Below are 14,304 nucleotides of genomic sequence, written 5' to 3'. Positions count from 1 at the left end.
ATATTTTCCAACTCAAAAAAATTCACTAAAATTAAAGTTCACCTTTATATTTTCAAATTAAAACTTTAAAATTTTGAATCTACTTCGAGCACTTAAAAATTATTATTTTATTAAAATAGTTTTACATAAAAAAAATTCGGTTCTTACATGTGTCATCTGCAAATGAGTCAGCTTCAAAAATTCAAATAATGTGTAGGTTAGAAGCCAATTTAATTGACGTATTGCATTTTGGGATAAGGCAATTTTGATGCTTCCTTTTCCCATTTTAGGTTTTATAATGAAACCTTTGTAGTTGAAGGGTAACCATTTCTCCTGAATGATTTGTTTCTAGAAGTTAGTTAATTTTCTGCTCCTTCTAATAGTATCACAATATTTGATTTGTCACCATAAGTTTCATTTTTATGGAGTCTAAACTGATACCGACATCTAATGAATGTGGAGATACTGTCAATTCTTGACAATTATGTTGGTAAAATTATTTTTTGCTGTAATTTTTGTTGTCTTTTAGAATTGCAAAAGGTAAAATAAAATTTATTTTCTGATGCTCAAAGTTAGAGATTTTTCTTATAGATGGTGAGATGCTTGCTGGAGATTAAGGCTTTATCAGAGGATTCAAGTGAGTTAAAACTGAAAATCTAATAAATTTAGAGGAAGAAATTTATTAATAGAGTGGATAATATTAACTTTAAGAAAATTTTCTATAAAATTTTTATGTGTTATAGTTTTATTTTACATTCATTGTGTGTAACTCATAAAAAGTTATTGCAAGTTTGAGAGACAACAATGACAATTATGTAACAGATAGATTAACTAAAATATTATATTTCACCTTTATGATTGATATTTATATTTCTCAGGTCACTATCCATATTAAGGGATCACATCACCAGGTTCTCAAAAGATATGCTGGAGCTTTTGCGTGACTATATCATAAATGTTCTAGATATTTACTTTTTTACTAATCGGGAGATAATTAATTTTTTTCATAAAAAATTTATTGACAATATTGCTTGAGGAATCAAAACAGAGTTTTAATTGAGGATTTGATAATTGAGTCATCAATTCAGATCAATTTTAAATATTCTGACTTAAAGAGTTTAATCATTGCTAGGTTATATATCATACAATTTTATTATTGGGGCCTACTCGTATTGAGGACCAAAGACAGGATATAGCATTTATCATATGGTATGATAATGCACTTAAATATCATATGCTTCATATCAAATATTGGGAGAATTCATTACAAAAAGATATCTTGGATGGAATGACACTTTTATTTTATTTTATTTTTTAATTTTATAAGATAATCTTGGTCCTTATGTCAAGATATATCTTTGTTAGTTAATCTCACTCTTCCTGAAAGTCCCAATGCATTTGGTCAAATTATGATTTTGCATAAGCTTGGTAAAGTTTCTCAAATATAGAGGATGGTCAATGATCCTCACATGGATATGAAGGTCTTTTATTCTTCATCCTAAACTGAATTCATTTTACACTTTTGTTAAGTATTATGTTAATTTTCGTCTATTGCTGCAATTCGTGCGAGACATGCACTTAGGCAGATTATTACTTTTGGTGATAGCTAAATCTAATCAAATCCTTGAATACATTCCCTTTGGCACAAGCAAAGATAGGAGATTTCAATAGAAATTGTTTCTTTTTGTATTCACATTTTATGCATGTTACATCCTGCACTCAAAATCAGCTTTCAATATGGTATGTTAATATTTTTCAGCAGATGATGTTCAATAGGACACTCTGTTTACTGAATTTGGGTGTCCCGAGAAATTTTCTTAGAAGATGAGAGTTTTCTATTATGTCATATATCTGATTGCTTCTTTAATGTTTCCCTTACCATGTGTATTAAGTTGCATTAGAAGATCAATGTAGATTTACATGCTTAGTGTTGTAAGATATGAGTAGTCACTACTACATACTTGACTTTTACTAACATTTAAAAAATGTTACTAAATCATATTAAAATGTTACCTATGTATATTAGTAATATTTTAACAAATGTTAAATATACTCTATGTTACTAAAGAGTTTTACTAACATTTTTTTAAAGATTTAATAACATTTACTAAAAATGTTACAAAAGATATTCTATAGTAATATTTTGAGAAATGTTACAATAGACATTTCTTGGTAACACTTAGAGAAATGTTACAATAGATATTTTTTATAACACTTACAAAAATGTTAATATAGATATTTTCTGTAACACTTAGCAAAATATTACAATAGATATTTTATGTAACACTTAAAAAATGTCACAATAAGTCTTTCTAATAATACTTTAAAAAATATCGCAATAGATATTTTATAGCAATACTCTAATAAATGTTACAAAAGATTTTCTTTGCTAACAACAAAAAATATTACAATAGATCTTTAGTAACATTTAAATGCACAAAATATTGAATTATTTTTTTTTCTTCAATTACATATTCTACACCCACTTTACAAATTAAATCCAAGATATTTAAACATTAAAATTGGTCCAATAAGTCAATTTTTCTATTTTTTCAATATGCTTACATGATTAAATACAAAATATACTACACATAACACACTCTAAGACCTAGCTACCTAAGAAATTTCAGAATGAGTTACCAACAAAAACAAACAAATGCCAGCACCAAGCATCTCCCTTACAGGTGCAAATCCAAGCATGTGCATTGCAGCAGCAGGACAATGAGACAATTTAATCCCTGTTCTTAGCAATACTCATCTCCACAACAACATAGCCTCTTAAGCCTTTATTTACATCTGTGAGGCTGAGAACAACTCTCAAAGCTCGTGCATCACACTGTAAATAGAAAAGGAAATACTAAGAAGGAATTTATGTGAAAGCACTCAAAACATTATCCACAGAAATATAGTGAAAAGTTATCATTTCCTAAGAAAATAGAACAAAGATATATACCGCATCAATACCTTCTTTAATTTGTGACAAAGATACCACATCAATACCTTGGTGGTTTAGCTTTTCAGCCAGAGTAGTAGCACCTGGAACAGGGGCAGCGCCAAGTGCTTCCAAAACAATACTTGTGTTGATTTGAATGAGTTCTTCAGTTGATACACCTCTGGAACAGCGGGAATGATTCAATGAGTTCCGAAACAACATTGATGAAGCCAGAAAGAAAAGCACCATCAACAAGTTCTTCAGCCATGATATGATGATTAGAATAATACAAATGAATTAGTGAATGATTGGATTCAAAGACAAGCTCTTTTGAATGTAAAGATATGAAAAGTGAAAACCATCTCCACATCATTCTACTATTTCTACATAATTACTTAGACTTGCTTTTAAATTATTAATAAATTTTATATTGAGTGTGATCATCCCATACAAGAAGGCTTCCATGTTATTTAGCAAGTTTTATTACCCATTCAATCAAATACATTCATTACCTTAGCAATTTTTCTCATTTCAGGTAGAGGATCAATAGCAGTTGATGAAGTTGTACCAACCTGCATTTGTAGATGAAGAGTGTATATCACATTGGAAATCAAATTTACTAAAAATAACTTCCTAAAACTGATATCATAAGCCTTAGTTCTTACAGTAGCACATAAGAAAAATGGTATAAGACCAGTAGCAATGTCTCTTGAAACTGCTTCAGAAAATACTTCAGGAGAAAGCGCATAATTTGTTGAAGCATCAGTTTTTAGTGACCTGCAACGTTCAGGATTAAGTCCACCTATCTGCCAATGCAAAGTAAAAACCGGTTAACAATAATCATAAAATGGTATCCTTCAAGATTCAATGCTATGACTTATAGAGGATCCTTATGAGAAGCCTTCTCAAATTTTATATTTCATTGAAGGTACCTGGCAGGCTTTTAGTAGAGAAGAGTGTGTTTGATCAGATGCATATGTCACAAGCTTAGGAAGAGCTTCTTCTCCAATCGTCCTTAAGATCTTGCCCGAGCAGCCAACAAGACAACTATTACTGCTTCACTCGCTGTTCCTTGAATAACTCCACCACCTTGCCCTGCAATACAATTTCTAAAATGAATTCTCATTTAGGGGAATGTCATGTACTTGAAAGTGTCATAATCCCCTAAATTAACAGACCACGACCTCACCAGTAGAATGGAAATCATGAGGCAGCTTAAGTGCCTTAGCAAGCCAATCAAGAACAATGATTTCGAGTTCGAGGAGAAGTTATCCAGCTGAAACTGACAATGTTGAAACTAGCACTGAGCATTTCTCCAAGAAATCCAACAATGCAACTATTGGAAGGAAAATATGCAAAATAATTGGGGCTTTGCCAGTGTGTTACCCTTGGCAAAATCTTATGGTGGGAGGTCCAGGCTGGCTGTCGCCTAGAGTACGAGATGAGAATGCACTGCTATATATCAGTTTCCATCTTCCTTGCAATTTATCGAGGTCAGCCGAGAGATCAACTAGTCCATCGGCAGCTTCGAGTTCCTTAGCCGCAGCATCCGCCTTTCTCAAATCATCCTCATTTGCAGCAAGACCTCTATTCAGCCCAGAAGGAGAGAAGTGTAAAAGGAAGCAAAATCAAGATTCTTACAATTCAATAAAATAATTATTAGTAAAGGGGATTGAGAGGAGTATGAAATTACCTAGAAGGAAGAAAATCATAGGGTTGACATATCTCTATGACTAAAATCAAGATTATCTTGAGACTCTTCTCCCATTGGTTGATTATCTAAGATACATGTATCAATTGTTGTCCCAGGTATATCATCCCTAATCCAATTAACATCATCTTCAACACTTGTAGATTGATAAAGCATAGAACTTGTTATTTGAGGACCATCCTTGAACTTTTCCATGTCATCATTATCTAAGTCACCGTATATATCAAACAAATCCCTTGGAATGGTGTTGGTAACAACATGCCAAGTATCACTTGGATCTTCTGTGTAATAAACTTGTCTCACTTGAGTTGCAAACACGAATGGATCATTTTCATAAATTGGCTTTCTAAAGTTTACCAGTGTTAACCCAAAGTTGTCTTTTTTACTTTGAAACCAATTGCACTTGAATAGCACATATTTAGAATGCCCATGATAATCTCTCAAGGCAGACAGAGCAGAAATTTGGAGTCAACACAAGAAGCTAATAATATTAATTGGAAGAATGTGTGTGTGGAAATTAAATTAAATTAAAAATTAAAGAAAGACAATTTTGGGAAATGTAATGAGAGAAAAAGGTAAAAAGAGTTTGGCACTCCCACGTGGTTAGAAAATTCATAATTAATCTCTCAAACTCTTCTTCTAAAGCCTTTCCTTTTCACCTTCCAACAAGGAACGAACAACACTTAAATAAGCATCGCATATATACAATTAAATAAGCTAACAAACACAATGTCTCAAATTAAGCAAAGTAACTAAAGGGTGGAACTGATGCTTTGAAATTAAACTTAAATAAGAATGTGAAAGCAAGGGAAGCAAATCATAGATGAAGAAATTGATTTGCAAGCTTATCTTTTGGCTCTGCAAAATACTTGATGTGGTAAAAATTGATTGTTTTAAGGCAGAAATTAAGAATAAAATAAGATCAAATATGAGCAAATAGCATGACCAGAAAGGAAGAAAATAAGATTACCTGGGAATCCAGAGGATCGGCCTCGCGAGAAATGATATGTTGTAAGCTAACAATCACATTAGAAGCTGCCAATATGGGGTCTATAGAATGCTGAGGAATGACTGCATGACCTCCCTTGCCACTTATTATTGCTTCAAAGAAGCCGCTTCCGGCAAAGAAAGAACCAGATCTAGATGCCACTACGCCTATAGGTAACTTTGGTGCCACATGCAATCCAAATATGGTAGAAACATTTTCTAAGGCTCCAGCATCTAAAATTTCCTTAGCCCCTCCACCTCCTTCCTCTGCATATTTTATTTTTTATAGCTTTTAAAATTGAAGCAAATAATAATAAATAAAATGCAACATAAAGATAGGAGACGATTTTTTGACAAGAATAAAATGCAGCACCTGAAACAATTAATAAATAGTGGATTCGCCATTGCAGCACCTGAAACTTCTGATCTGAACCTTTCAGAGCTAATTGAATTGATAGAAGAAAACAATTAATAAATAGTGGATGCAAATTATTTTCTTCTCATGCAGTGACAGGTAATTGGTAGTTTCATACAAAAGTGACAAAGAAACACCGAAGCATATTCAAAAGACATGATCCAATACCATATAATGATACTGAGTCACTTCCTTGTTATGTCCTACTCCATCTAGAGATGGTGTTCATGGGCCTATATGTTACCAAAAAAAAAAAGAATTGATGAAGTCATGATAGATGATACCCCAAAAAAAGAGTGATGAAGGTGAAATAGGGAACATAGTTGAAAACAGAGGTTTTCACATATACCACATTAGCAAGAACTTAACTTGAAAACAGAGGTTTAGAGTGATTTGGCAGCAAATGGTTGACATCACTAATAGCATAATTAAATAATTAATTCTGCCAAGAAGGAATTTCTACAAGAAAATGGGAAGCTTGTTATATAACATAGAAGTATGTGGATAGAGAATTCCTCCAAGGAATTTAAGGGAACTTGTTGGATTAGAAGTGTCACTTATATTCAACATTCATACACATGAATTGAAAAGGGATCTGAAAGGATCACATAAAAAAATGAACTAGAGAGAGATTCAAAAGTAAACCTGATATGAAAAACAAAGGTGTTAAATAATAGAAAATATAAATGCAGCAAAGTGTAAGGTATAAGCAATATCCAATTACAAACTCCACACTCAAAAGTATCACTACATGGCATTGATATCATCGCTAACAAAACTAATTACAAGCCATAATATTGTGTATTTGCATACCATGAAATTTAATTTCGGCATGTTTAACTTATATTTATAATATATATGTTAACCTCTTAAATTTATTTAATGAAATGTATATATAGAAAGTAAGTAATTATAAGATATGATTTAAGCATAAAGTAAAAGTGATTAGACATTTTAAGTTTTCGTAGTTATTTTGTTCCACTTGGTTTAAGCTATGTATCCTTTGGAGATTGACAAGGGTCATTTAAACATTATATTTATATAACAATATAATTAATTCAATTCACTACATATTTGGCTCAATGGTCCCCCGAATAAGCTGCGCCATTTTGACCTTTCTTCTATTTTGGTTCCTTTCGATTGGTTAATTATATTAATGCATTTAAAAATAATAAACTTTTTCTGTAGTGGGAGAGAATATAATATTGTTCATGAATATTAGGTCAGAGATATTTGAATGATCCTAGCCAGTAATTAAAATATACATTAGATTCTGAAATCTGAATGAACCACTTTAAATACAAAATAAAATAAAATATGGAACAAAAAAAAGCATGCACCGTAGAATTAAGTGGAAGATACTAGTTTGGATTGACTTTGTTATATATATGATTTACCAATGAAGTAGTATGTGTGATCATGTGTACTCAAGTAAAAGATATAGAGTTCAGGAATTCATGTTGAAAGATGTGTATGTCAAACAAAACTGCCATCATAAAAATTTTCTGCTCTGCTGTGAGACAAAACAGAACAGAAGCAACACAAGAAACATGATCAAAATGTGATGATATATAGCAATCTTGCCTCTCTATTAGTTAGCCAGCGTTTGAAGAGCTCCTCGCTGTCGATGCGAAAGCTTTGAGAAACACTCTTGAATCCCTTTAAGCAATTAAAGAAAAAAAGCAAGTGAATAAAGACTATAAGCAATCACTATAAGCAATTAAACTTCACTTAATTTCTATAGACTAATCAAATAACTAATGCCTAATTATTCAATTATCATGAATGAATGTTCTTCTGCATTCTCCTAGTATCCTATTTTTAAGAAATTGCTTTACAATTCAACTCTGAATCTAATATTTTTATGCAGAGAAGAAAAAAAAGAAGGAATGACAAGAGATATTAGTGATCAAAGCACACCTCAATATCTTAGTTCAAGCAGTTCTAGCCCTGCTTTAACATCTTCAATCATAGATAATTCAAATGCCAAAACACATATAATACTAACACTTCATAAAATACATAAAAGCAATCGAAAAGACAAAATATGCTAACACTTCATAATATCCTCATAAGTCTCAATGAAAACAATACATGTATGCTATGATTCAGACATTAAATCAAACATGTATTGGGCAGCTACATCTAACCAACCTATGCTGCACCAAATCGAAATGTATAGAGCAAAACATAGCAATATTGGATATAAACCAGTATTATCAAAGGCAATGAAAAACTAACTGCAATATGAACTGACAATCAATGTACAGAGAAATAGCTTATCCCTCATTCCCAAAGATGCACTTATCAGTTATCAAAAACATTCTTCTGATGTTTCTTGCTTTATCAATAAGTAGCACAAAATAACAAAGAACATTGAAAGCTTCTCATAGACAAAAATGTGGTGCTAGCATCAGGTGAAAAATAGATAGATAATACAAAGTGAGACTTACAGCAGCATCAAAACTCTGAACAGCTGTGTGAGAGGAAAATATCGACTCCCCTTCAATTGTTTCTAAAACGCCGCACAAAAGTTTAGTAAGTATAAATTGCCAAGTATAAACATAATTTGAATTGAAGGAGCAATTAAACTCATTTATACCTAAATTCAAAACCTAAATTCAAATAAATAACTTAATTGGTGAGAAATTACATATGCATGATTCAAATCTGGATCAAAATCAGTAAGAGAAGAAAGAATCCGAAAAGAGATTTTTCTTCTCATCCATTAGACTCACCTCAAAACAGAGAATAACAAATCCAACCCTAGAATTTGTTGAAACAAGAGAGAGATTCAAAGAGCGGAGGAGCACATGTGAGGTTGAGAGCGAGAGTGCGAAGGAGAACGAGATTCGGAGTGAGATTGAGAGCGCCAGTGAGGTTGAGAGCGAGAGTGCGAAGGAGAACGAGATTCGGAGTGAAATTGAGAGCTATGACTGGTTCCCGATCTTTCTTCTGTTTCGTTAGGCTAGGTCTCCGTCCAAAGTGTTATAGGAATAGGTAACATTTTTTAAGATTTAAAAAAAATTATATATATTTACTAACATTTCTAATAAAATGTTACTTTATAATATAATTTTATAATAATTACTAACACTTTAACAAATGTTAAGCAATAAATGTTACCAAATCTTCAAAATATAGTAGTGAGTAAATGTGCCATGTACCGTGAATTTGGATTGTGGATTGTAAGCCATCAATGTATATTTTGATTTTGGATCATAAATTTAATGTATTTATGAATTTTGTCTCTTTTAATTTCTATATTTAATAATTAGTAAAAATCTATAATTAGAAAATCAGTAACAGTGACCGATTTAGCGACCAATTTTATATTTTCAGGTCAGACATCAGCAATTGATTTTATTAGCTACCGATTTTTTTAGCAACCAATTTAGCGACAAAAAAAGTAGTCGTCATTTAATGACCGATTTTATTAGCGATCAATATCGTTTGATACTAGTTTAGTAGCATTGATTGAAAATTTGTTGCTAACAGTTGGCGATCGAAATTGGTCGCTACTTTTAAATTAGTGACTACCAAAATCACTCGATAAATCGATTACAAAGAGTTTAGTGACTGATTTTTAAAAAATATCGGTTGCTAAATCAATCGCTATTTTAATAATTTTTTTATAGTGAATGAGATTTGAACTTAAAGTACCTGAATTAATTATAGTCTTTCATATAATTCTACTAATTTCTTTATAAAATGTTTAGAGGAGGAGGGATAGCCCCATTATATTGTCTATGAGAAACTCCGCGCCTAGTGGAGCAGATTGCAGGTAGATAAAAGAAATTATATCAAATAAAAATAAAATCTAAGTTTGCATTTTTTCTCTTCTGAATTAATACGAAATAACGTATTTTACTGGGACTAAAAATTATTTAATTTTTTTTTGTGATTTAAAAAAAATAAACAATAAAAAAAGAAATAAAAATAAATAAGAAACTATTTAAAAAAGGCAGTCCCGGTGAATACTACTCTCAAACTTCTTTTAAAGCAACGAAAGTTTGCTTCACTTGAGGAGAAATGATTCTCATTGCAGTCCATAATGTCTGCTACTGTTTTTGCATCTCTCAAGATCAACCGGAGATTAGCACGCCATTTCCAATACATGATATCTCGGATTTTTAACATCAAATGATCAATAAACCAGAGTAATCCTATAAATTATTGACAATAGTAAAGACCTCCATACAGTCTGTCTCACATTTAATGCCTCTTTGCCTCAAGTCCCATACTAAAAGAAAGCCTTTCCAAATAGCAAACAACTCTTCTTGCAAAATGCCACAACTCTCAATTGTTTCCAGACAGCCTCGTTGCCACCTTCCCTTCCAATCTCTGCTAACACAAGCAAAACCAACTCGAGCACCATTGCCAGGATAGCTAGCATCATAATTAATCTTAAAGGTACCCATTGAGGGGGGAATCCAAGAGCCACTAATGATGGAGGGGATAGACAATTGTTGCAACTCAAAAATATTCCGGAGATTATTTTCCAAGGACAAAGCCACACCAGTCATCTTGTCTGTGGTTCAATGCTCGTGAGGATGAAAGATCTCGTTATTTCTCGAGTACCAAATCCACCAGAGACCAAAAAAGAATCTAAAGGGGCGTTGATGTTTACTATTGTGTACGAACTAACTCATCAAATCCACTGATTGACCGGAGATCCTTAAAACTTGCCAAATTAGCTGGACTTTTGGACAATTCCGATTGCAATGTAAAACCGATTCCTGACTTGAGAAACATCGTGGACAACTATCTGTGCGCGAAATGCCCCTCCTAAAACGAAATGCAGCAGTAGGAAGATCCTCCCGAAGACATAGGCAGGCCAAAAATTTGTGCTTTTCCGAAACATATTAACGCCAAAGCCAAAGCCAATTACTCCTATCCTCCTAACTAAACATCTTCTTATTAGTTGCGCATGATGCATTCTATCTTATTAGTTACCCCTTTAAGGAAGCGAGATACTTGCATGCGGTAAGTAGAACTCGCAGTCACTACCGAATTGAGCAAACAGAGTCTACCTGCCTTATTAAAATGTTTAAAATGCTTAAAATGTTTTAAATGGTTTAATGTACGGGAAAATGTAGATAAATATATTTTATAAAGTAATTCCTCGGTTCTTCCTTGAAGAAATGGATTCAGTATCTAATATCTTAGTTAAATAAGGAAGGTGGTTGACAATATTGTACATAGCAGGTAGCTTGTTTTCTATATAAGGTCCTACATGGCTGAATGTTTCTCCCCATCATTCGAAATCATCATCCTCTAGTAGTGTTTCTTTAGTTTCTCTAAAAGATGGCACTTACTGGTAAGCTTAGCGTTGAAACCGTGATCCGTTCACCTGCTGCAAAGTTCTTCAACCTCATGGCAAGGCAACTCCACCATGTTCAAAATGTTTGTGACAGAATCCATGCGGCCAAACTCCATGTTGGTAATGACTGGCATAGTGTTGGTGGTTCAGTTAAACACTGGACTTATATCATTGGTAAATCTTAAGCTTCTATAATTGATTTTAGTCTTTACTTAACTTTAATTTTCGAAACTACTTAATAATGGAAGTAATTGTTACAATTAAATTTTACCTCTATAAAAAATATACTACTTAATTAAAAGAAATATATAAAAAATATATAATTTAATTTTTTAATGTATTTGTTGTTTATTTATTGAAGTCAAATTTTTATTAATTTTTAATAATAATGATACTAAAAAAGTGAATGTAAAACATTTTATAAATATAAAAAATGTGTTTAAACAACTTAATTTTTAAATTATTTTTCGTTCTTGTATATCTTCAATTTAATTTATATATATATATATATATATATATATATATATATATTTTTTTTTTCTTTTCCTTTCATCCTCTTTAATTTCTTCTGTTGGTTGATGTTGATTATAATAACAGATGGCAAGGTGGTTACATGTAATGAGACGATTGACATCATTGATGAGCAGAAATATTTGGTGATATACAACCTCTTTGATGGAGATATCAGTAAAAACTATAAGGTTTTTAAGCTAGGTTTTCAAGTGAGTGAGAATAGTAATAATAGCGGCGCTTCAGTTACCTGGAGTGTTGAATATGAGAAGATCAACAATGATGTTGAAGCTCCATATGGCTACATGGAGTATCTTGACAAGTGCACTAAAGAAATTGATGCTTATCTTCTCAAAGCATAAGGGTGATTATCAAGTTAATTGCTTGTTATGATCTAAATAATCCGTGTGAAGAATAAGGATGTTTCCAATAATGTTTGATCTAAATATGTGTATGTCATCGATAGTGGATGATTCTCGTTGATTGCGTTATGTGTTATGTGTAATAAAAATAATTGGATATTTATTTGTTGTCGCAAGCTTTTAAATTAAATTATATTATAAATAGTTTTACCTAGCTAATGGTATTTGCTCAATAATCGGTAAACAATTAGGATATAATAATTAAGGGATTAATTAGTTCGTGAAAATATTTTTTACTTTTATTGAAACGTGATTAGTTTGTTGAAACATGTTTTGTTTTCAAATAGAAAAAATAGTGAAAAATATGCTTGTTTTAGTCATTTTCAAAAAAAAATTCAATTTTAAAATTAGAAATAACATAATTATATTTTTAATAAAATTATAAAATTTATGAATATATTTTAGTTTCATAATTTAGTTAATCTGCTACAAATAATTGTATTATGTTATTAGTTTGATTGCATGAATTCAAATCAAAGCAAATGATTTAAGAAAAATTGTCATTAAAATTTGTTATTTATATTCAGTGATATTGGGATGTAGACAAAATAAAAAAATTAAAATTTTGCAATAGAAAAAAGATAATTTAAACTAGAACAAAATTACTACTAATCACCAAAAGAATAAACAAACAAATGTAATATAGTTAGTTTATTTCTTGTATTTTTCCTATTTAATTTTTTCTGAATTAAAAGATTTTACTTTAAATTATTTAGATTGCAAGAATTTATTCCTTTCATAAATTTTATTTTAAAAATAAAGAGGTAACTATACAAAATAATAACAAATTTATAAAAAAAAAACTCAAAATGAAAGTGGATGGAATTGAACTCTCATCAATTACACGCACCTTGTTTAAAACCCACTAAATAAAGTATCGCATTCTGGGGGAAAAAACGTTAGTTCTTTGTGGTATAATGCAAATACTGTACTTTCAACCCAAAATGTTTTCAAAATATTTAAACTTAAATATCTAAAATTAAAACACAAAAACATTGTTTTCAATTTCATGTGACTTTTCGAACATATTTTTTACATACTTTCAAGTTTCTTTTTTCTTTTTACTGAAAATGAGCAAATTAATCATACTCTAAACTTTTTTCTTTTTCAAAATTGAAATATTTTATTAAGTTGATTTTTAAAATATACTTTTTTTAAAATCTGTAGCACTAGTATTTGTTTATATGAAACTAAAAATGATTTTTCATTAGTATAAACAACGACAATTATATTTGTTAAAATAATTTTTAAATTTAAAAAGACCATAATATATAACTATAAATAAAAATATAAATTTGGATATTTATTAAATTTTTTAATTTAATAAATATACGTTAATTTTGGAAATTAAAGCATGCCCTTAAGTACTTCCTAAATCACTACTCTTAACTTTCAAAAACAATAATTAAACAGCACGTATAACAATTAATTATAAAAAGTATCAAATTATTTCTCAAACAAGAAGTGCAGGCGTGACATATATTTTACATTACAATACTATTAAGAAGACAAGAAAATAAATAAAATTTAAACTTACTTTAATTAGTATTTATTAATTCTAATAACAATTAATAAATGCTAGAATTAAGGGCAATTTACTTAAATAAATAGTTTGAGAGATTTCTTTACCTAAATGTGCAAAACTGTATCTTGATACGTGTATGTGCAAAACTCGATTTATATGTAATCCGTGGCAACCCACCACGGTTTCTAAACATGCATAAACCGTGGAGAGTCACCACGGATTATGAGCAAATTTTGGTGAGTGTAAACCGTGGTAGGTCACCACGGTTTACGTAGGAAAAATGGGAAGCATAAACCGTGGAGAGTCACCATGGTTTATGAGCAAACTTTGCTGAAAGTAAAACCCCTGTGGGTTACCACGGTTTATGTAGAATAATGGGCAGAAAACCTGGTAGGTTTCCACGGTTTACTATGACGGGAAGTCTATATATATGTGGGTGATTCAAGCTTCATAAGAGATCATTGTCACAATGGCTAGTGAGGAAGAGAGTTTTCTTGCCC

General features: G+C 30.9%; 1 protein-coding gene across 1 annotated transcript; it reads left to right on the top strand.

Moving 5' to 3' along the window:
- Window positions 1-11,267: 11,267 nt before the first annotated feature.
- Window positions 11,268-12,382, top strand: LOC130946472 (MLP-like protein 28). Its single transcript, XM_057875231.1, has 2 exons — window positions 11,268-11,521; window positions 11,945-12,382. The coding sequence occupies exons 1-2, from the start codon at window positions 11,332-11,334 to the stop codon at window positions 12,217-12,219; spliced, it is 465 nt and encodes a 154-aa protein (XP_057731214.1). The 5' UTR covers window positions 11,268-11,331; the 3' UTR covers window positions 12,220-12,382.
- Window positions 12,383-14,304: the final 1,922 nt, after the last annotated feature.

The sequence above is a fragment of the Arachis stenosperma genome, chromosome 8, assembly GCF_014773155.1.
Source record: "Arachis stenosperma cultivar V10309 chromosome 8, arast.V10309.gnm1.PFL2, whole genome shotgun sequence".
In the NCBI taxonomy this organism is placed as follows: Eukaryota; Viridiplantae; Streptophyta; class Magnoliopsida; order Fabales; family Fabaceae; genus Arachis; species Arachis stenosperma.
Note: the sequence above shows the minus strand (reverse complement) of the source record. Positions and strands in the feature narration are given on the sequence as shown.